The following is a 25,238-nucleotide window of genomic DNA, read 5'->3' on the forward strand; positions in this document are numbered from 1 at the left end:
CAGAGCACGGGGTCTGGAACACGATCTTCTCAAAAAAGGCTCCCTGCTGGCCACATCAGCTCTGACACCTTGCTTCTCTGAGGTTTCCCATCCGCCTGTTTTTTATTGCAAGGCATTTCCTCAAGGGCTGTTTGTTTCCCACCAAAGACTCTTTGTGGGGGGAAGAAAGCAGGTCTTGGGGGTAGTTCTCACTCTAAGGACCATTCAAGTCTAGAAGTCTGAGGCTTCTGTGAGGCTGGTCTCCAGGCAGTTGAGGGTTTTTCTCTTTCTCGTCCTTTACCCAAGTGACCCCGCTCTTTCAAATGCCTGCTATCCCACCGAAGAGAAACTTTCATCTAGGTTTATTAAGTGGTAAGCAAAAGTAATACCTGTGTCATCAAACTATTATAATTCAGTTATTCAGACAGAGCTGAGATCAAGCAAAAAAAAAAAAAAAGTCACAGCAGAGTTAATGTGATGCTCAATGATAGACATTATTCCTCTGCTCTCTGCTAACGAGATATAAACGGTATTTCGTTCCCAAAATGACAATGATGATTGGGCAGGGCTAAAAGTGTCTCAGAACTTCTCTGAACACTGGCCAGACATTCCTAGTTGATGTTTACAGGGAAGGGGTCAAGTTGAGGAAGGAAGGGTCTCAGAGGGCTCCAGATACATTCTCTTGCTTGAGGAAAATGCAGTCCTTTCCCCTCAAAGCCTATCTATATGCAGTCCTGAGATTCAAGACAACTTTTGGGACCCTTCAGTCCCTGCCAAGAAAAGAAAGTCTAACCCAGCACTGAAGGACGGCAAAGGGACCCCCATTTTCTCTGGCCTCGGCCTCTCACCAAGCCAGTTCTAGGATGTCTGCATTCTTCCTGCCCCTCTTCCAACTCGAGGATCTAAAGCACAAAAGAGTTCCAGCAACAGGGTAAACTGGGCTGCCCACAGGTTGCTCTGCTAGCCCAGGAACAGTGCTGGGCTGGGACCTTTCTTTGGCTTGGTGTCAAGGGGGACGACCCCCTTCTCTCTTAGCTCCTCTCTTGCAGGTTTAGCTCGAATTCTTACTGGATGCTCGTCGCTTTTCGCTAATTTGTTGTAGACCTGGGTTTGCAGTTCAACTGTACGTGGCCAGGAGAGGCTTTCTGGAGCCATTTCAGATGTCCACGAGTGATAGCTCGCTCAGCCACAAGTCAGCAAGGTAGCAACATCAATTCGAATTCTGGGCTTCCAATCAAATATTCAGAAAAGGACACTGTACCCTTTGAAAGTCGCAAAGTAAACAGAACTCGGGCCTGGGAAGCAAATGTACTTGTGATGATTCTAAACTGAAGTTCAAAAGAGGACAGGATTGTCAGTGATTCCAACAACTTCAGGGAGGGAAATTTCAGGCAAGTGCACAGAGAACAAGTACATAGTAATATCAAAGCAGCCCTTCTAACGGCAAATTCCTATTAATCTACTCACATCCTGGAAAATGTCCCAATCTTTTAGCAATTACCATCTGCAAACTGTGCCACCCTATAGTCTGAATGGTTTTCGACAGTCAGTAAGAGTCTGTAGCCACGTGCATATAAGTCTTTGTTTTTCTTTTGTATCATCAGGTCACAGACACTTAATGCAACACTAGGAAAACACACTCCTTCGGTGGAAAGAGCCCAGGTTTCACCTTCCTTCCAAGTCATGACACCACTCTACATGTACACTTCTGAGTCTTGGTTAACTGTATTTTCATCAAAGTGTCCTTTAGAACTTTGCTACTTGAGGACCCACAGCATCATCATAATGTGGGAGCTCACTGGGAGGCAGATTCTCAGGACCTTCCCCAGACCCAGCAAATTAGAATCTGCAATCCCCCGGCATTTCACCCTACAGTGTTCTCACGAAAGACAATGTGAGTCTCACCAACCTGTAATCTAACAACAAACAAATGAACAAAGAAGATGCTTTTGCATAAGAAACTCAAAGAGGACAGGACATATGTGGACATAAACAATGTATTCATACTAAGAAATGCCAGTATGCTTACTAAATGACAGACCAGGAGGTAGACACTGCTCTTCTCCTGTGTTAGAGGCACAGAGCACTTTTGTAACCTGCATGAGATCCCACAGTCAATCACACAGTGGAAGAGGCAGAATTTGAATCCAGGCGGTCTGACTTCTGAGGGCATGTTTTTAACCATTACACCCCATCCCCTCCTGGCGCTGTGCACCTGTATTCAGGAAATGAAATAGCTCTGATTCAGGGCCTGGAACAAAAAGCTAGGTTGCTATAAGGCCCACCATTTCAGGCTCAGTCACATTTAGAAACAGAGACCACAACAGCTAGAGATCAAAACCTCTAACCGAACTCTCTTAGGTATGATTTGAGGTCAGCGAGGCACGGAGAGGACATCTGGAACTCCATGATTCTCCTGATGGGGTGGAAAACGGGGTCAGACAGGTCTGAGCCCCTACTGTACTTCCCATCAGGCTCCCCTGGCTCTTCCATGCCATCCCCCACCTCTCCTGGGGTTTTGCTCTTCCAAAGACCCCTCCCACCCATCAGATAGCCAATGACAGCTGCTCCTTTCTTCACTTTCATTGAAAATCTGCAAACATCTGTTCTGCTCAAATAAGTCATTTTGCACATTTGAAACCTCCTCATTAAAAAAAAAAAGTCTGGTAGGGGAAGACTGTGCTGATAAAACCACACGTCAGGGGCGCCTGGGTGGCTCAGTGGGTTAAGCTGCTGCCTTCGGCTCAGGTCATGATCGCAGGGTCCTGGGATCGAGCCCCGCATCGGGCTCTCTGCTCAGCCGGGAGCCTGCTTCCTTCTCTTTCTCTCTGCCTGCCTCTCTGCCTGCTTGTGATCTCTGTCTGTCAAATAAATAAATAAAATCTTTAAAAAAAAAAAAAAAAGTCAGTAGCTCTTCAACTAAACAAGAAGATAGGAGGGATAACAGGAAATTTCAGATGTGATAACTGAAGAGTTCATCCTTTGTGAAAATCAAGCCTACCAGCTACAGGGTGTTAATTAAGATGGGGTTTTAGTCTGGGCCCCAAAGAGTCCTGTACCTACTGGGGTCTTAGCTCCACTCATACATTTACAGGTGCAAGAAGGGTGGCAGTCCAGGCCCAATTAACGTGAACATGGAATCCATGCCATCTAATCATAGGTGCCTATTGCTAACCACATGGTTCTTTTTGGCACAGGTAAGCACCCCACAAGGATGCTCTTAAGCCCCAAGTGTTTGCAGAGTGGGGGACAGGGAGTTCCTGGAACAGACTTTGTAAGTCCGAAGAGGCGGGAAAAACTCTGCCTGTTTAAGGTACAAATCTGCTCTAAAAGGCACTAAACCCCTTTCATTTGGAAGCCTGCCCCATCAGGTGCGAGGCAAAATTAAATGCACATTGCCCTGAAAATGCCACCTTCGCCCTCGTGATGCCAGCAGTTTCTTCACAGATCCAGCCCTGCCTTCTTCATCATCTCCACCCCAGAGTAGGGAAGGATGGCGGAGTCCCCTTTGATGCATGTGATGGAAACATAAATCATTTAATACTTGAAATGCCAGACTGAGCCTTGGAAGACGTCCTGAGATCAAAATCACAGAGATGACAGAGCCGCCCTAGGTTAGCCCACCTGTCCCAGAGCTCGTGGTTCGGTGCGCCGCGGGCTGTGGGGCGGGAACAGGCCACAGCCTGGCCACACGCGATGGGCTGGCAGTTCCAGATGGAGCACTGGGAGAACACGCTACAGAAATCCAGTCCTGGGCACTTACCTTGCACTGCCCAGACACGCAGATGGCCGTGCCATTCTGGTCACAGGGGGTACCATCAATGACCTTCTCAGCTTGGCGGACGTAGAAGCGGTAGCCCATTGCCTGGCAGTTCAACTCACACTTCCGGTTGCCCTTTACTACCAAAAAAAAAAAAAAAGAAAGAAAGAAAGAAAAAAAAAAGTACCTTTTTGCTTCCGGTATTCCTTACTGAGATAAAATTCACATAACATAAAAGTAACCATTTTAACCAAAGTATACAATTCAGTGGTTTTTAGTATATTCCTAATGTTGTGCAACCACCACCACTAACTAATTCCAGAACATTTCTGTCACCAAAAAAGAACCCCTGGACCTGTTTGTGGTCACTACCCCCATCCCTCCCCACCTCCCAACTTTGGCAACCACCAGTCTATTTTCTTTCTCTCGATTTGCCTATTCTGGACGTTTCATAATCACGCACTTTTCTTTTTTTAAGATTTTGTTTATTTATTTGAGAGAGAGGGCAGGAGGAGGGGAGGGGCAGAGTGAGGGGAGGGGCAGAGGGAGGGGCAGAGTGGGGGAGAAGCAGGCTCCCTACCTGGGACTGGACCCCGGGTCTCTGGGATCATGACTTAAGCCGAAGGCAGATGCTTCACTGACTGAGCTACACAGGCACCCCATAATCACACACTATTTTAAACTGTGCTGGAGTTATGACATCTCCCCATATTTGATGATTGAGGGAAGGGACTGGGTCTTGATCTACTGGCCTATAGTAGAGATTCAAAGAGATTCTTAAGGAATCTCACAATGCAAATAATAGACGCTACTTTTAGAAATCCTCCCATGCTTTAACACAGTCGTAATTATATCTCACTTCCCGGAGATCACAGTGTGCACACAATTTTTTTTTATTTTTTTAAAAATTTAAATTTTTTTTAATTGAACATCTGTGCTGTTATAACACTTTTATAATCTGTTACACAGAGTTTCCTGAAATAATTCTTCCATTATTAGATACTTAAGTGATCTCCCCATCACCTAAGGTGGAAGACTCCCCGCTGAGTAAGAAGCCTGAAGCAGGGCTGGATCCCAGGACCCTGGGATCATGACCTGAGCCAAAGGCAGTCGCCTCGCTGACCGAGCCACCCAGGCCTCCCAGCCATTTTTTTCCTTTTGCCTTTCTCTCCTCTCCCCCGACCAGATATATTCCCCTACAGAGTCTTTCACACAAAGCCTGGCACACAGTCAGTGCTTAATAAATGCTAAATTAATTACTGCTACAACCAATACATTCAGAGCAATTTAGCTGCCTCCAAAATAAGAATGAGGAAATTTATCCGGCAAGATATATTTCCAAAACAGACCCCAAGCCAAGTACACACTGATTTTTTTTTTTTTTTAACTGTTTTTGGAGACAAGATGAATGCTATGTTCAGCCATTAGACAGCATGTTCCAGGGTCATGCCTTTGTCTGAAAATCTGATTACTGGATTGGATAACACTGACTTTTTCCTACACAACACAATACATCATATTTTCCCTAGAGTGGCTGCCTGTCATAGCAATGAACTTCACTCCAAAGCCACTGAAAACCGCTAAAAGGAAATAACGTGGAGCCTCTGGGATCACAAGGTTTAGGGAACACTGAATCTTCTATGCACTCTGAAGTCTATCTTAGAAGTCAGGAGACAGAATTTCGTACTTTGGCAGCCCAAAAGATAAAAAAAGGTGATCTTGACAAAATCAAAGAATACCAAGGATGGAAGCACCTTTCGGACTTACCTAAAACCAAGCCATTTTTACGTAGATTAAAAACACAGCACCGCAGGAGGCCTAAGAAAGGCGGTGACCAGGAAGGGGTAAACTAGTTTCCAAAGCTTGCTTTCTCAGGTCATCTATCTACCCCCACCCGGCTTCCTCCTTCCCAGCTCTCACTTTCTGAGGTGACAGCAGGACCAATCCAAGGGCATTGCCTTTTAAGTAATAAAAGTGTCTGAAAGGCAGCCTCACACGGGTAAGGGTTTGGAGTTCTCACTTCTCTTGGCTTCCTCCCAACTACCTCTAGCCTTTGGGATACTATCTTTCGCAGCCACAATTTTATTTCTCAATATTCACGACCGTATAGCAGAAGAACATTCCGAGAACCAAAAAAAAAATGTCTGAGTGTGAGATGATGATGGCGGAGTCTCTGAACAGCTGCCCGAAAACAGCCTTGAGTCTGGCCTTGAGGCTGGGCTCCTCCTACCTATGGTCCAAACCAGCCATTGGGTCTGAGCCTCTGCCTATGTGGCTTAGACAGACTCCCAAGAAGGAAAAAGGGGGCTCTAGCAAAGAAATGAAGCCTCCAGACAAGGTACTGCCTAACTCAACTGCCTAGAATCTTGCTCCCTTAGCAATACTCAACCTGGTGCCTCTCATGAAAGCGCCTCAGGACCGACTTCTCTTGGCCCTGCATACACTCCCCAGCCACTTTAAAATTCCACAGAAAAATGTATTTGCAGGGCCTCGGATTAAGGTTTTCCATAGATGATCACTTCGTTCCTTTTTTCCCCCATGAATACAACTACAATTCTCAGGCCAAGAGCTTCTTCTCTAAGCAGATTTTGCCATGGTTTTTTCAGTGCAGACAGAGGAGGAAAATTAGAAGAGTGTCCAAGAGCGGGGAGCAATGTGGGCACCTCCTTCTCTCCCGGATTCTCTTATTGCTCTCCTTCTCTGCTCTCATCTGCTTCCCAAACGTCCTCCCCACCCCCAAAGGGAACACCTTTCTACTCCACACACTGAGCGGGGGGCTTTGAAGCATGTCCCAGGACCAGAAGCATAGCATCTTGTTGAAAATGCAATTTCTGGGGCCTCAACCTCCAACTCTTTCAGCAGAACCTGTGGTAAGCTATTTAAACAAGCCTTCAGGGCCCTTCTGGGGCAGTCAAGTTTGGGAGCCACCGCTGGAAGGAAAATCAAGCAGTGAGGAGGCCTGGAAGTTGCTGACTATTCTTATTTTGAATCCAAGATGTTCAAAATCTACACCTAAATGTCTAAGGTAATATAAGCACTATCTGTAGCTATATTTAGAATATTGCCAGGTATCTGGATCCTTGATGGTAAAAATGCCCTCTTACTATTAAAAAAAAAATGCTGATTACACAAGAAAATTCAAGTGACTTAGAATAAAGCAGCTAACAGCAAAAGCTACCCTCAAATACAGGTTAAATATTTAAATTACTCACTGAACTGTGTTCCCTCAGAAAACCCACTGATATAAAAATATTTTTTATTTTTTTATTTTTTATTTCATTATTTTTTAAAGATTTTATTTATTTATTTGACAGAGAGAGAGAGACATAGCAAGAGAGGGAACACATGCAGGGGGAGTTGGAGAGGGAGAAGCAGGCTTCCTTCTGAGCAGGGAGCCCGATTCGGGGCTTGATCCCAGGATCTTGAGATCATGATCTGGGCCGAAAGCAGACACTCAATAACTGAGCCATCCAGGCACCCCTAAAAACATTTGTTTAAAAAGGATTTTATTTGTTTATTTGACAAAGAGAGAGAAACCAGTGGGGGAGGGGCAAAGGGAGAGGGAGAAGCAGACTCCCCACTGAGCAGGGGCAGGGCTGAGCCATGAGGTGCTCAATCCCAGGACCCTGAGATCATGATCTGAGCTGAAGGCAGGTGTTTAACCAACAGAGCCACCCAGGCGCCCCAAGAGTAAAGACATTCTTTAAGTGATAAAGGACAAAAAAAAAAAAAAAAAAAAAACAGAGAAGGAGTTTACAGTTAAAAATTTTGGAAGTTAGGAAGCAAAAGGACCTCTGGAAATAACAAAGCAGACCCAAGAAAACTGAGCATAAGCAGGAGGGGAAGCCACAAAGCTGCCTAGTACATTGCATCTCCAAGAGACAACTTTGTAAGTAGGGCAGAAAGCAGGCCTAAAAACAGAAAAATCAGCTGTAAGGGTGGTTAACAAGTAGTCAGAGATTCCACTTTCCAGAACGGTTAGCTCAAAGCCTTTGAAAATCAACTCCTTCATAAAAGCAAAAGATAGCTGGAATGGCTATACTACTATCATGCCAAATAGACTTTAAGATAAAAGTTGTTACTAGAGACAATAGCATTTTATGATGACAAAAGAATCAATCCATTAAGAAGACAACAACAGAGCCCCCCAAACACATGAAGCCAAAACTGAAAGAACTAAAAAAAGAAATAGACAATTCAACAATCAAAATAGTTTGAAATATTGATGCCACACTTTCGATAAAGAACAGAACAACTAGACAGAAGATCAGCAAGGACTCAGAAGACCTGAACAGCATTGTACACCAACTAGACCTAATAGCTGTCTATAGAACTTTCCACCCAACAACAGCAGAATACTCATTCCTCTCAAGTATACATGAAACATTCTCCAGCAGGGACCAAATGTGAGGTCACAAAACAAACCTTAATACATTTACAAGGACTGAAATCACACAGAGTATGTTCACTCACCACAATGGAATGAAATCAGGAATTGAAAGCAGAAAGAAACTTGGGGACTTCAAAAATATGTGGAAATTAACATACTTCTAAATAACTGATCAAACAAAAAACACAAAAGGAAAATAAGAAAAAACTTTGAAGTAAATAAAAATAAAAATACACACATCAAAACATGGGATGCAGATGTAGCAGTGCTTAGAGGAAAAATTACAGCTGTAATCACCTATGTTAAAAAAAGAAGATCTCAAATCAATAACCTAATCTAATTATATAAAGAATGGAGAGACAATAGAGAAAATCAATGAAACCCAGAGTTTGTTTTTTGAAAAGATAAAACAGACAAACTTTTGGATAGACTGACCAAGAATGAAAGAGAGAAGACACCTAACACTAAAATCAGGAATGAAGAGGGAACATTACTACTGATTTTACAGAAAAAAAAAAAGGACCTCTAACCAGGGAAATTAGGGGGGAAAAAAAAAAGAAAAAAGAAGAAGCATCCAGATTTAAAAGGAATAAGTAAAACAATCTGTATTCCACAGATGACCTGATTGTATATATAGAAAAATTTTCGAATGCACCAAAAAACTATTTGAACTAATAAAAAGTTCATTGAGGTTACAGGATATAAGATCAATATGCGAAAGTCAACTGTATTTCTATACACTATCAATAAACAATGTGAATATGAAATAAGATGACAATTCCATTTACAATAGCATCAAAAAGAATGAAATATTTAGAAATAAATTTAACAAAATAAGTTTAAGACTTATATGTTGAAAACTACAAAATAGTGAGAGGTTGGGGGAACCAGGTGGTGGGTAATAGAGAGGGCACAGATTGCATGGAGCACTGGGTGCGGTGCGAAAACAATGAATACTGTTATGCTGAAAAGAAATAAAAAATTAAAAAATTTTAAAATAAGAAAGAAAGAAAGAAAACTACAAAATACTTTTGAAAGACGTTAAGAAAGACCTAAATAAATGGAAGGACATCCCATGTTCATGAATCAAAAGACTTAGTATTATTAAGATGGCAATACTCCCCAAATTGATCTACAGATTCAACACAATACCAATCAATATACCGGCTGTCTTTTTTGCAGAAATAAACAAGCTATTCCTAAAATTGATACGGAAATGCAAGAAACCAATAGCCAGGGGTGCCTGGGTGGCTCAGTCAGTTAAGCAGCTGCCTTCAGTGCAGGTCATGATCCCAGGGTCCTGGAATTGAACTCCCCATCAGGCTCTTTGCTCAGCCTTTCCCTCTGCCTAGCACTCCCCCTGCTTGTGCTCTCTCTCTCTGTCAAATAAATAAATAAATAATCTTTAAATTAAAAAAAAAAAAAAAAGGAAACCAATAGCTAACATAACTTTAGAAAAAGCTGGAGAACTCATACTTCCTGATTTTGAAACTTACTACAAAAGTAAAGCAATGAAGACAGTTTGCTATCATAAGGCCTGGCATATAGAGTGATCAAACAGAATTGAGACTATAAGAATGAACCTTTATATATATATGGCAATTGACTTTTGACAAGAGTGCCAAGACAATTCAATGGGAGGAAAACAGTCTTTGCAATAAATAGTTTTGGGACAACTTTGCATATCTATATGCGAAAGAATAAAGCTGGACGCCTACCCCACACCATACCTAAAAATTAACTCAAGAGGGAACATCATCCTAAACATAAGAGCTAAAACTAAAAAAATCTTAGAAGAAACATAGGCATAAGTCTTTATGATAGTGGGTTCATCAATGGTTTCTTACTTAATATGATATCAAAAGCACAAGTAAAAAAAGAAAAAAATAGATAAATTGGGCTTCATCATAGAACTTCACTGAGAAAATAAAATGAAAACCCAAGGAATGGAACGAAATTTTTGTAAATCATGTATCAGATAAGGCACTTGTACCTAGGAACTTTTGTAACTCAATAGTGAAAAAAAAAAATGGGCAAAGAATTTGAACAGACATCTCTCCAAGGGAGAGACATAAATGGCTAATAAGTACATGAAAAAATGCTCAATATCATTTGTTATTAAGGAAATATAGTCAAAACCATGATGAGAGAGCACTTCATACATATTAGGACGGCCTAAATTAAAAAGACAATAAGAGGAGATGTAGAGAAGTCAGAATCTTTGCACAATGCTGACAGGACTGTCAAATGAAGAGTTCCTTTGGGATACATTTGGCTGTTGCTCAGGATGTTAAACACAGTGTTACCATATGACCCAGCAATTACACTTCCAGGTATTATACCTATGAGAAATGAACACATACTTGAAAAATCTTGTCCATGAATATTGATAACAGCATTATTCACAATAGCTAGGAAGTGAAAACAATCTAAATCTCTCTCAACTGATGAATGAAAAAACAAAATGTGGTCTATCAGGGCACCTGGGTGGCTCAGTTATTAAGCATCTGCCTTCAGCTCAGGTCGTGATCCCAGGGTTCTGGGATCAAGTCCCGCATCGGGCTCGCTTCTCCCTCTGCCTCTCTCTCTCTCTCTCTCTCTCTCTCATGAATAAATAAATAAAATCTTTTTTAAAATGTGGTATATCGGGTGCCTGGGTGGCTCAGTGGGTTAGCCGCTGCCTTCGGCTCAGGTCATGATCTCAGGGTCCTGGGATCGAGTCCCGCATCGGGCTCTCTGCTCGGCAGGGAGCCTGCTTCCCTCCTCTCTCTCTCTCTGCCTGCCTCTCCGTCTACTTGTGATTTCTCTCTGTCAAATAAATAAATAAAATCTTTTAAAAATAATAATAATAATAATAAAATGTGGTATATCATACATGGAATATTACTCAACAGAAAGGAAAGAAGTATTGATATGTATTATGACATGGATGAGTCTTGAAAACATTGTCCTAAATGAAAAAAGCCAGTCACAAAAAGTTGCCTATTGTCTGATTACAATTATCTGAAATGTTCAGAACAGGCAAATCCATAAAGTTAGAAAGTAGATTAGCGGTTCCCAGAGGAGAAAGTAAATGTTAATGGGTATGGACTTTCTTCTTGGGGTCCATACTGAAATAATTTAGTGGTAATAGTTGGACAGTCTTCTGAATACACTATTAAACATTAAACTGCAGTATTTAAACTGGTGAGTTTTATGGTATATGAATTTTATCTCAATAAAACTGTTATAAAAAAATAAAAAAGAGGAAGGTAGCTTCCTAGATCTCCAAGAAATCATCAAATAAATAATTCAGAAAAACTTCTTTTTCCAGGTTGAAGGAGTCCACTAAATGCCCAGGGCAATGGTGTTAGTGGTAAGATTTGATTTTACCTTACTTATAATTAATACGTTACCCTGACTGTTTCATGGTTACAAATGGAGGGTGTGAGACTCCTGAGTCAGATATAAAGGACTTTATTGCTCTTGGAAGAGCCAGCAGCATGAGCATCAGCATATTTTTTTCAATTCCCCTTGTCCCCAAGTCTCACAGAGGCAGTGCCCAAGGGCCCAGATGGATATTGCATACACGGCTGAGGGATACTTTGCTTGAAGGACCTGCATTTAGGGAGAAGCAATAAGAAGCCCTGTTCTTTGTCCTGGGTGGAGATGTATCTCATCCATCAAGGTCGTTCACTGCAAACAGGATCTTGAGAAATGACCTGGTTTTGGGGTGGGCAAGGCCTTGCATTCTTGGCATACTCCACAAAATCTGTAGGAGCATAAGAAGTGTCTCCCAATGAAGCAGGATAATGAATAACACCACGGCACATGGCTGTGAAATTTTAAGACACATGGGACAAAGAAAAGATAACAGAGGCTACCAAAGATGAAACAAACAAATAAAATGATATTGGATTTCTCAACAACTTTGAAAGTGAGAAGATAATTGAGTGATAGCTTGTGACTTTTGAATGAAAGTCATTTCTAGAGTTTTCTATCAAGAACTAGAATTCTTTATCTAGTCAAGTTATCAACCTCTGAGAAAAAATAAAGGCATTTTCAGAAATCCAATTCTTGCACAATTTCCCTCTCATGCACACTTCCTAGAGAATATATTCTACCATAATGAAAGACCAGGCTAATAAAAAAGTAGAAGTTGTTGGATCCAGGAAACAGAAGATCTAACCCACGAGAGAAGCAAGAGGGAATGCACAGGACTAGGGTCGAAGGGGATCCTGACAAGACATATTTGCACTAGGCTAGGATTGGAGCAGGTCAGAAGGGTCAAGGAGAGTGTTAAGTGTCTGACTCTTCATTTCAGCTCAGGTCTTGATCTCAGGACTGGTTATTTAGGCCCTGTGTTAGGCTCCATACTACTTAAAAAAAAAGAGGGGGGTGGTCAAGGAGAAGGTGAAATGGATAAAATGTCCTATCAATTTTAAGATACTGGTATTTTACAATATTGAGATATCAAGTAATTGATAGAAGATTTACACAATTTAGAAGGGGTTGCGTTGGTGTGAAGTACACAGAAAAGCAGACAAACTAAAAGGAAAAAGGTATTTATTAACAACAAAGAAAATAAGGATTGTGGGAAGAGAAAAGTCATCACAGCACCTGGAATGGATGCTACAGCCTGAAGCCCAGATTATCGGGTACCAGCACCACCCGATCCAGAAGTCCTCCCCTGGAGCTGGGAGTGCTGCCAGCTGGTAGCTCAAAGCTGTGTCTTTTGGGAACTTGCCCTCAGCCTAAGGGAGCTCCTTTAAACAAGGTAAAGCCTCCTCCCAATGGAGAGCCCAATGACTGGTCCATGTAGTTGCACAAAGGTTGAGCGGGTCTCAATTTGGGGGAACTCTGCAAGCTAGCCCAGCTCAGAGCTATCCCACTCTGCATCTCAGGTCTCCACAGGCATTGTCCCAGGATGACTCGCTGGTAAACAGGGGATACAAATCACTGCCTCAGGCTCAGCATCCTGGAGACCTGCCCTAAGCTAGTCCACCATACAGCTCAGCTACAAGAGCCCCCAGGCAGTCACGCTGTGAGCAGTGGTTACTGATCTAACCAAAACGGAAACATAATTACATTGAGAGACTGTGGAGATGGGAAGTGTACACGTGTTGATAATGATGAAAGTGGGCTTCAACCTCATCTTCAACAGAACACACCTGAAACTGAAAAATCTGGAAGTAACAACACAAGCAGCATTTATAGATATGAAGGCACAGCAGAAGAACGGCTAAAATAGTTGGGGAGTAAGAAATAGTGGCAATGGGGCAAAGTTTGTGGAACTGTTTCTGTAAAACAGATGCCCACGTTATTTGGATTAAATGATAAAAGTTAATTTTGGGGTGCCTGGGTGGCTCAGTGAGTTAAGCCTCTGCCTTCAACTTGGGTCATGATCTCGGGGTCCTGGGATGGAGGCCCGCATCGGGCTCTCTGCTCAGTGGGGAGCCTGCTTCCCTCCCTCCCCCCGCCTACTTGTGATCTCTCTGTCAAATAAATAAATAGAATCTTTAAAAAAAAAAAAAAAAGGCATGGCAAAAACTCGGGTTCAACAATTCACGTTCCCAGAAACCGAATCGTTCAGCACAGTTTCTGTCAATGGTAGGCTCCCTACCATCTCTGTTCAAAATTAACCTGAAAGTGTCAAACTCACCACTGTCTTCCCGGAGCTCTGCAGAAGCAGGACTGCAAAACAAAATGCTGTTCTCTAGGAAAGCAAAACGTTGCAGGAGCGTAGAGACTCCAGACCTCAGCTAGCTTTGCTGCTTCCTAGGTTTGCATGAGCTAGGAAGCAAGAAAGGCAGGCAACACAGCTCACACCTTTCCCATAACTGTACATTCTCCCATCCTCATGTAAGCAGGGAGAAAATGTCAGGTAAGCAAAGCGAAGAGATCCTATGCAGAAATACACAAGGCTATTCTTGGAGAATGGGCAACATCTGTGCTTAGTTTCGGCTCCATTCAAACTTCACAAGTTCACTCCAAGTTTAGCACCGAAACCTTCATTTCCCAGGCTCAAGTTCCCCCCCACCTTTTTTTTTTTTTTTTTTTTTTTTGGTGGAATATATGATATCCCGGTTCAAGAAAAGCAGCTTCGTAAACGCAGCTCGTAAAACTCGGACGTGGCAGGGTGCTTACCCAACACATGCTGATGAGTGAAGTGTAAATGAATTAGAAACACGGGGAGCGATGCCTTACGTGTGTGGGCAGGGTTGACATAAAGAAAAAGGGGCTGGCTCAAAACTGGAGCCAGGAGGGCAGAGTCTGCTGCAGCACTGGCTGGGGAGGGGGCAGTGAATAATCAGGGGGCAATGGCTAAGCCAGGCTTGGCCTCCACCTGCATCATCGAGACAGTACTCCTCCTGTGAATAACGAAGGATCTGCCTGCCCTTGGACTCCGCATTCTGGACTAGACGCTGTTGATCACTCTTTAAACTGCCCTCCCCCCAGACTGCATTTTCCAGGACAAAGTTATGGAAAGTAAGATGAGGAGCATGACTCTAAGAGCCTAGACTCTTCTCTGGAATTAGAAAACTGTTCTGAAAAAAAAATCAGAAGAGAAGAGGGACGAGACTGTCTAATTCCTAGCTTTTCCTATTCTAAAAAAGGAAATTGTTTGGGGCGCATTCTGTTAATAAAACTCCAAGGCAAAAACATGCAGCTCATCAACTGCTAACGTCCCTAACCTTCAATCCCACACTTGTGACTTCTGTGTAACTGAAACTTCAGAAGTTCACATGCAGTGTCCCACTCAATCTTATTTCACCGACCGCCTTAGCAGACTTGGCAATCTAGATTATTTACAAGGAACAGAAACGTCTTTTGGAAATGCTGAAAAATTACTGGCTCCATGTTCTGCAAGAGGTAAATTCCTCTTAGCGTGATCGCTCGCCCTTGAACGTAGTAGTTCTGGTCTGCAACACTCCGAGGCATGGGTTCTCCAATGCTAGCGTGTTCAGAGTCTCCCGGAGGTCTTGCTAAAGCACAGACGGAAGATCTTGTTAAAGCACAGACGGATGGACCGACTGCCTGCCTGCAGTTTCTGATTTATTCGGTCTCGGCTGGAGACCCCAGAATCTGCATTTCTGACAGGTTCCCAGGCAACATCACCAATGCTGGCCAAGGAACTGCACTTTGAGAACCACTGCTCTAGAGAAGCTGTTGAACCAGGATGGAAAAAGGAGACCTGGCCATAGACACACCACTCACTACCTGATCCCCTCAGGAGGAATTGCCAAAGACGCCATCAAAAATTATGCGTGGTCACCTGAATAAAAGGTCACAGTTCTAGGCCCGCAAGCCAGACAGTGGGAAACGGCAACCCTCGGGAGGAAGTTCCCTTCAGAGCAGTCAGGTACAGCCCACTCTGGGTAGAAGGCGAAGAGGGAATAGGAGCTTCTCTTTCCTTAGCATCTACATTTGGATCTGGCTGCCTAACCTCTTCCCATCTTTTATAATACTCAGATGTCTGCTGTTTATTGAGCACCTACTGTATGGCAGACCCTTCACAGATATTAACCCAGCTAATCCTCACGTACGGAGGATGAGGACACTGAGGGGCAAGCAGGCTTAGTGACCAGCTCCCAAGGACAAAACGGTAGTTGGTAGAGCTCAGCACTGAACCCAAGGCTGTGGTGTTCCACCCTCCCACGCTGTGCTGGAGCCCAAACCTAGTCCACACAGAGCTTCCCACTGCTGTCCTGCCAATGGGAAACAGATGGGACACCAGTCACCCCAAAGTCACCTACTGGAAGCCAAGTTACCTACCTAGTTAGCGCTATCCAATTTGCATCTCTTGGGTCCCTGAGGGCCTTGGGTCTCCCCCAGGACAGCCAGGACAGCCTCACTCCAACAGCTCCAGAAAGTAGCCTGTACTTCTCTTGTGGATTTCTAAGGCCGAGCTCCTACCCTGCCCAGTTCTGTGCCATACTCGAATCGGTCCCGTGGCATTTGTGCCACACTGGGCAGCTCTGTCCCGTTCCTGGGTCCTTGTGCTGGCTGTCAACCTCTCCTATCCCCACCATAATATTATGATAGAATCTGAAATATATTTGGTTGCTGACCTCAGTTCCTGGCAAAGAGCTTCTAAAAACCCTTGTGATTTCCTGGGAGATAAGGCGTGAGGGGGTCTTTTGTTATTCACAGTAAGACCCTTAGGAGCATACCTGAGCTTATGCTAATGACTGAGTTGTTGGTAGGCCCTAGATAACTTCAGAATGGGGGCTGGTCATCAGAAAGACCAAAGCATGAGTACAGGGGAGGGGGAGAGGCTGGAAACTGGGTTGATCCCCAATAGCCAATGATTTAATCATTCTTGCCTATGTCATGGGACCTCCACACAAAACAAAACAAAAACAAAAACTCTAAATGACAGGGTTCAGAAAGCTTCTGGATTGGCAAACACACGCAGGTGTTGGGAGGGTAGCACTGCCCATAGAAGGCATGGGAACTCCACATCTGGAATTCCAGCTGGCTGTTCCCGAGTTCTATCTTATATCACAAACTGGTAACCGGAAGTAAACTTTTCCCGAGTTCCAGGAGCCATTCTAGCAAATGTATCAAACCCGAGGAGGGCGTCCTGGGAACCTTCTACTTGGAGCCAACTTGGGCAGAAGATAATTCGGTGACCCACTACTTGTAAATGGTTTCTGAACTGGGGAGCGGGGGCAGGCTTGCGGGACAGCCTCTGAGCTATAAGGTCTATGCTAACTCTGGGTAATGAGTGGCGGAGCTGAATTAAATCACAAGACATCTGGTTGGTGTCCTCAGAGACCTGGAGAATTGCTTGGTGTGGGAAACTCACACATTTGGTTTCAGAAGTGTTGGGAGTAGAAACAGAGCTTGCTTGGTGCCTGCCTGCTCCCCAGAGCCACCAGCTTCCAGGGACGAGGGTCAAACCGTCTGCTGGCAGACCCCAGGTTTCCTTCTCGGTTGACAAGCACTGATGCGCGCCCTTCTAGGACACAGCCCAATTTTCTTCAGAACAGGACACATTTCTGTCCGAGCACAAGCATTCAAGAAATCTCTTTTGCTCCCTCTATCGCTCTGTCACCAGCCTGTGTCATTCATTCATGCTGGATTCTTCTCTACTCATTCACTGCTTCTGCCCAACCCTAGTCCAGGTCCTCATTAGCCTGTGCCAGAAAAGGGTTACAGGATCTCCTGGCTGGTTTCCCTGATTCCAGCTCCCTACCTTCCCCTCACTTACCCAGCTTAAGCTATATTATAAAAAACCTCCTTCTTCAGGAAATAGGGGGGTGCCCCTCTTAAGGACCTGTCATAGCCCTACATGCCTTTCCCATGACTCCTAAATGCCTACCCTCCCCACTCCACCCTTTCCCCAAATGCCTCATGCCCCTCTCACCACATGGCTTGGCACATGCCGTTTCCCTTAGTTGGTTACGGCATATTCTATTCTCTGCTTAAGCAAATTCTACTTGACCTTCCAGATGTGGCTCAGTCAGTCCACCTGCTCCTGGAAGCTTCCCCCCTATGACAAGGGCCATACTTGTCCCACTGATCTAGTCATCTTTAAATAGAATGTCTCACCTAGAAAGAACCTGTCAGTTAATCTTCTCAGTTTACACAGCAGAAAACTGAAGCTCAGAAAAGTGAACACACTTGCCTAGAGTCATGCTGTTGATCAATGACTTGACCCTACTTAAAATGCAGAAGAGCTTCCTGAATTAATAATAATAATACCTAACATAGCTAGGTAGGTAGTAGTCACAGTAAGCCACGCCCTGTGTGAGACATCGCATGGGCATCCTCACAACTCAGCAAAATAGATACTGTTATTATCCCATTTGACAGATGAGGAACCTGAGGCTGAGAAAGGTTAAGGAACTTGCGAAAACCCCCACTACTAGAAAGTGGTGAAGCCAGCAGGGTTCCAACCCAAGTTTGACCCAGAAGCAGAACCCCTTACTCTCACTACCTGTTGAACCTTTACTTCTTTCACCTGAGTACAAATTATGTCCCTAAATAGAAACTTACTTCCTTGAGGTAAAAGATGGTACGTCACAGGGTACCACGTGTGGAGCGATGTTCGTTCATTCACCAAAACACACCTACTGTATGCCAGGCACTGTGCCAGGGTCTAGGTATCAGCGAGTTGATAAGACAGAGTCTTTGCCAACACGGGCAATCAGCGCTCATTCATTTTATGAATTCACTCACTAAATATTTACCGTGCGTCTACCTTCTTCCGGGTACTACAGTAAGTGTCGAAGAAATGACAAGAAAAAGAGACTAAGTCTTTGACCTAGTGCAAGACCAAGTCCAGCCCCAGCTTCACAGGGAAGGCAGCCACTTACTGGCTATTCACACGAACAAACATGAGGCCATAACAGAGAAGGACAGTTGACCCCGTGAAGGGGCAGAGAGGAGAGAAGAGGATTCAAGGCAGAAGTTAGCGGAGGCCAGACCCAAGAGGCAGGAACACGGCCCGTTCAAGGGATGAGAGACACCTCAGTGGCTGAGGTAGACTGTGAGGGGAGAAGATGTGAGGGGAGAGGTGAGGAGAGATGATGTGAGGTGAGGCCGCAGAGGGAGACCCAGGCCACACTAGACCACCATTCTCACAGAAAGAAGGAACACACTCGTCTGAGTTCTGTGAAGCAGCGTGGCCTACACAGCTTAGACGCTTCCAGAGAGCAGAACATAGAACCGCAGTAGCTTTCTGTTTGGAGCAAGTTGCTGGACGCGGAGCCTCCTGGGAATGGGATCGGCCGACGTGGTCTGAGTGACCGACCTCTTTCTGAAAGGTTTCCTTTTTCCCGCATGTCACAGTCAATCTACGGCTGGAAAAGGGGACTGAAAACAAACCCCGTTGTGGAAAAAAACGCCATGCTGTTCAAAACTCTTCAAGCTGTGGGACACGTACTGTTACATCTTAACATGTTACATTTAATAAAAAATAAACGTTGGAAGGAGGTTCTGTCAGCAGAAAGCCAGTTTGGCCAACTGTCAGGAAAGCAGGCTGACAGCTGCAGGAGACGCGGGAGGTCATAACCGGTTTCGTAGAGCTTGGGAGAGCACAGCTCTCTGTGAGCGGATATGGACATATTAATATATGGAACGTATACAGATCCTCCAGAAAAATGAGGTGGCTGGGGTTTTTCTTGTCAGGAACTAAGGATGTTGAGAGCTGTGAGCAGGAACTCACGGCAGAGAACTCCAGAAAAGATGCCATGTCAATGAGAGGTGTGAGAAGCCCAGGGAACCCAGAGCCTGAGGCAGGGGTACCGAGGAGTACGGAAGGAGGCGGCCTGCCTTCCCACCCCCTGCTATTAACAACTTTGTAAAACACGTCTGTGTGTGCACGTGTGTGCTGTGTGCATGTGAGTGCTGTGTGCATATTACAACAGTGTGTGTATATAATGGATATAACTGGGTGCAGGGATGCATGTGTATATATGTATGTTTATTTGTATATATAGCATGTGTATATGTGTGCACGTATCTTCCAGGCTGTTGGCACAAGTCCAAGGCAATCAACAGTGATAAGAACACAATGAGGGCTGGTTCCTAAGGCGGGAAAACTTACTGCATGAATGTGTGGGGCAGCGGCAGGAAAATCCACAGGCCTGAAAGCCAAGCAGGGGCTCTCACAAAAACCCTCTCGGTCTTCTAAACACTGAAGAGCAGACATGGTAAAACACTGGAAAGAGGTTTCAGCAGGAAGAAAGTTCTGGTGGCTTCAGGGAAAGAATTTTTTAGTATGACATATTCTTAGAATTCAGGGAAAATGGCAAGAAGCCCCAACTAATCTCGTCTCTACTTTTTTTTTTTTTTAAAGATTTTATTTATTTATTTGAGAGAGAGGGAGGGAGAGAAGATGAGCGAGGAGAAAGTCAGAGGGCGAAGCAGACTCCCCGCGGAGCTGGGAGCCCAATGTGGGACTCGTTTCTGAGACTCCGAGATCTTGACCTGAGCTGAAGGCAGTGGCTTAACCAACTGAGTCCCCCCCCCCAGGCGCTCCTCGTTTCCACTTTTCACAGAAAGGAGAGAGCTGGGCTTTGGCAGAGCTTCACCGGAGTCTGTGAACCGCCCACGCTCAGCACAGTCTGTTCCCCGGGAGGCAGAGGGAACTTGATCCTTAACGTCAAGTTTGCTCATGGCATGTTCCTTAGCGCCCTCCACCCCCAGGGGGCTCTGGGCTCAGCTCTCCCTGTCAGGCTTTAATAACACCCACCGAAGAGTAACTTCCACCATGGAACCATCTTATGACAGCCCACCTGGGTTCTTCCCTGTCCTAAGGTGGGTTTCAAGGACACTGCTTTTTACCACTGGGTCTCTCACTCTTCCACGGCTCTTTTTACTGTTCTGGAAACGCACCATAGACACTCTCATCTCTATTTCTTCTATTCAACTCTCCAGAATGTCCTTGATATTCCAATATACCTAACACAAACCCCACCTTTTTTTTTTTTTAAGATTTTATTTATTTATTTGACAGAGAGAGATCACAAGTAGGCAGAGAGGCAGGCAGAGAGAGAGAGGAGGAAGCAGTCTCCCCACAGAGCAGAGAGCCCCACACGGGGGCTCGATCCCAGGACTCTGGAATCACAGCCTGAGCTGAAGGCAGAGGCTTTAAACCACTGAGCCACCCAGGTGCCCCCACAAACCCCACCTTTAACATAGGTTTGTGAAATACACAAACAAAATCTGTGCCAAGTGGAGGTAGAACCCCCCCTCCCCGCCCCATCCCACCCTCCAGGGAATATGAAACAGAAAAATTGCCTCTGTCTGGGATATCAGGAAAGGCTTTACTAAGGAAGTGACTTCTGAACTGAAATATATACAGATAAAGTTAGTTTGTGAGGAAGGGGATAGTAAGGAAACTGTCCTAAGCAAAGACACCAGCCCGTGCAAAGGTCCTATGACAGGAGGTGGAGTAGAAAGAAGGTCAGTGTGGCTGGACACCAGAAAGTAAGCCAGCCTGGAAAGGTGGCTCTTCTTTAAGTCCACAGTTCTCGTGATCCCTCTGGACTGGGTTGCTAGATAAAATGCAGGATGCCAGAGAAGTTTTTCAGACATACAACATACACTACATGGAACATATTTATACTAAAAAATTTTTAGTAAATCTGAACTTCAAATTTAACTGAGCCTTCTTTATTTTTATTTGCTAGCAAACTTGCTCTGGATACAACAAGAGGACATGTTTTCTACATAATTCGTTTGCATTCTTAATCACAACGGGTCTTATTTTTCAGCTGGCTTGATGTTCTTCTGCCTCTGGTGACTTCAATCAGAGAACCTCAGAGCAGGAAGAGTCCTTCTAGAAACCAGCCAAACCTTCTAACTCTACAGACAAGAACAAGAGGCTTACTTAGTAAGGCACCTGGAGCTGCTCAAGGTCAAAGCTAGAGACCCAACTGGGGCTTCTTTCACGCCTCCCTGCAGTGCCTAGGACAGCGCTGAGCACATTTAAAAAGGGCTTAATCAATTGCTCAGTTGCATTAACAAGCTCATTTACATGCCTCTGTACAGAGGGGGATAAATAGACACAACCCCAGACAGCCAGGGGCTTTCCAAACAAAATAAACAGCAAGCCAGACAGAGAAGGGGCCATTTGCACATGCACAAACACAGGGGCAGACACAAAGGACCCCAGCAAGTGGCTGCTTCAACCAGCTACACTCCTGCCTTTTCCTGGAGATTCTAAGAGCCCAGAACCAAGGCTCTCCTCCGTGCTGGCTTGGTGAATTTACGCCTGCCTGGTGGCCCTTTGGATTTCCATGGCACATGTGAAAAGTGATCATTTTTACCTTAAGATGAAAACTGTGACCCTGAAGGGACTCACCAGTCAGCCTCATTTGTCCCTTTTCAGGCCCCGCGTGTTTGCTAAGAGATTTTTTTTTTCAGGCCTTCTCTGCAGGCAGAACACGTTCTGTCCAAATATGCACAACCACCAGGAGAAAAAGCCAGGGCGGGTCCCTCCACCACTATTTACCAAACGAATGCAGCCTTCCACATTCAGCTCTGCTGAATGCAGGGCTAATCCCCCTGAGTGAGCTTGGCTTTCATTCCGGGGCTTTAAAAGACATCAATCCATCCCAATCACAATCAAATGCAAGCATTTCACTTTCCGAAGACAAACACAGATTTGGACAAATGAGAAACGGAGGTTCCCTTGTGGAAGGATGAAAAGGGAATTCAGCAGCCCCGGCTCCCTCTCAAAGGAAGCACCGGGAAGGATGTTCTAGCCGCGGCCACACAAAGCGGGGCATGAGCTCATCATGCCAGAACCTAATTGAAACTTCAGGCTGAAACAGTGTTTTGTAATATTTGGGGGAAAGGATGGGCAGAGACAAAAAGGAGAAACAAAGGATGTGTACAGAACAGCATGAAAAGCAGCCCACTTCTTGACTGTAGGACAATTTGGATGGTGGCCACTGAGTTAAATGAAGTGTAGCCTTCTTCCTCTCAATCTCGCTGAGACCCAAAGCTGTTCTGCAGAACTTGCTGCTGTTGGCATCAGGGCTCCAGAGCCAAGGCCTTTCAGGTCCATGAGGACCTTCGAAATCCAACTGGATTCAGAGGGATGTGGCAGAGAAGAGGCTGGTTAGACCTTTAGGCAAACTACCTAGCGTTTGCGAATCTACTAAAAGGCATCGGAGCAGAAGAGTAAGCGTGGTTTCTGCATGTCCTGAGCAGGGTCTGAATCTGAGTCCCATCACATACGAAGCTTGTGTCACTGGACAAATTATGTCCCTGAAACTTGCTTTTCTTCTCTTTTATTTTATTTATTTATTTATTTATTTATTTATTTTTGCTTTTCTTCTCTTTTAAAATAGGTGTTCCAGTGCTTGTTTGGCACACTTGCCTGACAACCACGTAAGAAAATGCTTGTAAAAGAGCAGGCCCTCGATAAATGTCCACTTCCTTTCTTCTCCTCTGAAATTAGATGCCCCGGCAAGGGGCGGAATGTCTGCTCTGGGAAGCTTTATAAGAACTGCAGGCATAGAAATAAGCTACCTTTATTTATTTTTTTTTTTAAGATTTTATTTATTTATTTGAGAGAGAGAGAGCGAGCATGAGAGAGGAGAAGATCAGAGGGAGAAGCAGACTCCCCACAGAGCTGCGAGCCGAATGTGGGACTCGATCCTGGGACTCCGGGATCGTGACCTGAGCTGAAGGCAGTCTCTTAACCAACTGAGCCACCCAGATGCCTGAAATAAACTACCTTTGTGGAAATGTGGCAACCCCGGACAGTGGAAAGCTGGGCAGGGTGGCAGTGCCCAGCAGTCTCCAGGCTTTATTAGAAGTACTCCCTCGCTTGTGGGTGGTCCACGGATGGCTGGCCATCCCCAAAGCCCTTCTGAGCGGCCTGTTCTTTGAATTGTCTTTGATAATTGTCGCAGAAGCATGGCCAAGCTAAAACATGCCTGGAAGAGGAGCAGAGAGAGTGGATCCCTGCTTTTGGATGGCACTTCAGGACTCAGGAGCTGCCAGACCTTGGGGATGCCCTTCCGGATCTCATGATTCCATTTTCTTCATTATGACTCTTGCAAATTGCCACCTGCAAGTTTCATTTCATTCCTGGATCTGCACAGAGACATGCTTCTCCTCTTCCTTCTTCCCAGAGTCTCCTGTGCATTGAAGGACCATAGTCCCCTGCAGTTCAACCATCATCTGCTGAGGCACACAGGTATCAGTGAGTGAACTTGGCCTTCGGTCAAAGTTCTCACCCACAAACATGCTCAGTCTCATTAAAAAATCTGTGAGGACAAGTGGATACCTAGAAAAAATGTGCCCCGACTGTAGCCATAGCCAGTAAACCTTTGGGATATTCGCTCTTTTCCTCAGTCCCCTACTTCACCTTGACTTTGTAGCTCTAGCCTGATGCTCTAGTTTCCTTTGGATAGATTTGGCCATCCATAATTACCTAGAAGAAATTGGGGGAGAGGCCAAAAAAAGAGAGCATTCCCCTTAGATATATTTAAAATGAAAGGACGTGATCTTTTAAACGGGTGACCCCCTTCCCACTACACTCCGATTGGGCTTCAAGAAAAATTCCTGGATAATCCAAAAGAGTAAACTAGTCCTCAGGGCAAAACTCTGACAAATGGGCAAGAACAAGTTTAGAGGAAAGACATTCAAGGTCTTTTCCCTGGGCTGAGAAGGCTTGAGGTCAGGGGAAGGTTATATGAGAGTAGACATAGGGAAACACAATATGCAACATTGGATTTAACCTTGTACACCTCGGAAAGGAAGGTCAAACTTTCCACAGTTTGTCTATGCAATCGGAAGTTATCCAGTGGTTCTACCCATATTTCTAAGTCCTCTCTAATCCCCCTACCCTGCTTTCCTTGTCCAGTTAAAGCCATACAAAGAGCTCACCGAAAACAGTCTCATGAAAATCAAACCAGATAACATAAACAGAGAGGAAATGTATATAAGCTCCCTTAAGCCTTTGGCCTAGATTCCAGCGGGCCCGTCCTGTTTGGTTTTTGATAGTAGGTGTATAGTGGTAAACGTTAGCATTTCCTGATTTGTATCCTTTTATCTGAAAATGCAGGCATTGCTTTGGATATGCTGTTCATTCGGTTTCATTATTAATAAAAGAACCAACATCTCATACCCATTAGGATGGGTGCTATCAAAAAAGAGAGAGATAGACAGAAAGAAATGGGACAGGTGGGGAGGATTGAAGAAACTGGGAGCCTTGTACACTGTTGGTGGGAGTGTAAAACACCGTGGTCACTACGGAAAACAATATGGCAGTTCCTCAAAACATTAAAAATAAAATTACCATACGGAGAAGCCTGCTTCCTCCTCTCTCTCTCTGCCTGCCTCTCTGCCTACTTGTGATCTCTCGCTCCGTTAAATAAATAAAATCTTAAAAAAAAGAAAGAAAGAAAGAAAAGAAAAAAGTCAAGACGGCAAATTTTTGTTATGTGTATTTTGCCACCCATTTTAAAAACCATGACACCAAGATGCCAGAATTCATACAAACCTTCCAAGTGATATCCCAAGGATCAAATCAACTCTTGAATGAGACTCTATCTAAAACTGGTGGCCCAATTCCAGTATCAGGGATGATCGCCCATCAGACCACTCTGCCCCACCGAGTTGGCTGGCTCGTTTCTATCCTTCCCCTCTTCTGGTGAA

The 25,238-nt window shown here is 44.6% G+C and overlaps 1 protein-coding gene across 1 annotated transcript in view; it reads right to left on the reverse strand.

Annotated features, from left to right (window-relative positions):
• THSD4 (thrombospondin type 1 domain containing 4) overlaps window positions 1-25,238 on the reverse strand; it is a 568,734-nt gene that overhangs the window by 309,946 nt on the left and 233,550 nt on the right. The window contains exon 7 of the mRNA XM_044229667.1: window positions 3,743-3,879. Coding sequence (XP_044085602.1) covers window positions 3,743-3,879 — 137 coding nt within the window. The remainder of the gene's footprint in view (window positions 1-3,742; window positions 3,880-25,238) is intronic.

Source organism: Neovison vison, chromosome 13 (genome assembly GCF_020171115.1).
Source record: "Neovison vison isolate M4711 chromosome 13, ASM_NN_V1, whole genome shotgun sequence".
NCBI classification, from domain to species: domain Eukaryota; kingdom Metazoa; phylum Chordata; class Mammalia; order Carnivora; family Mustelidae; genus Neogale; species Neogale vison.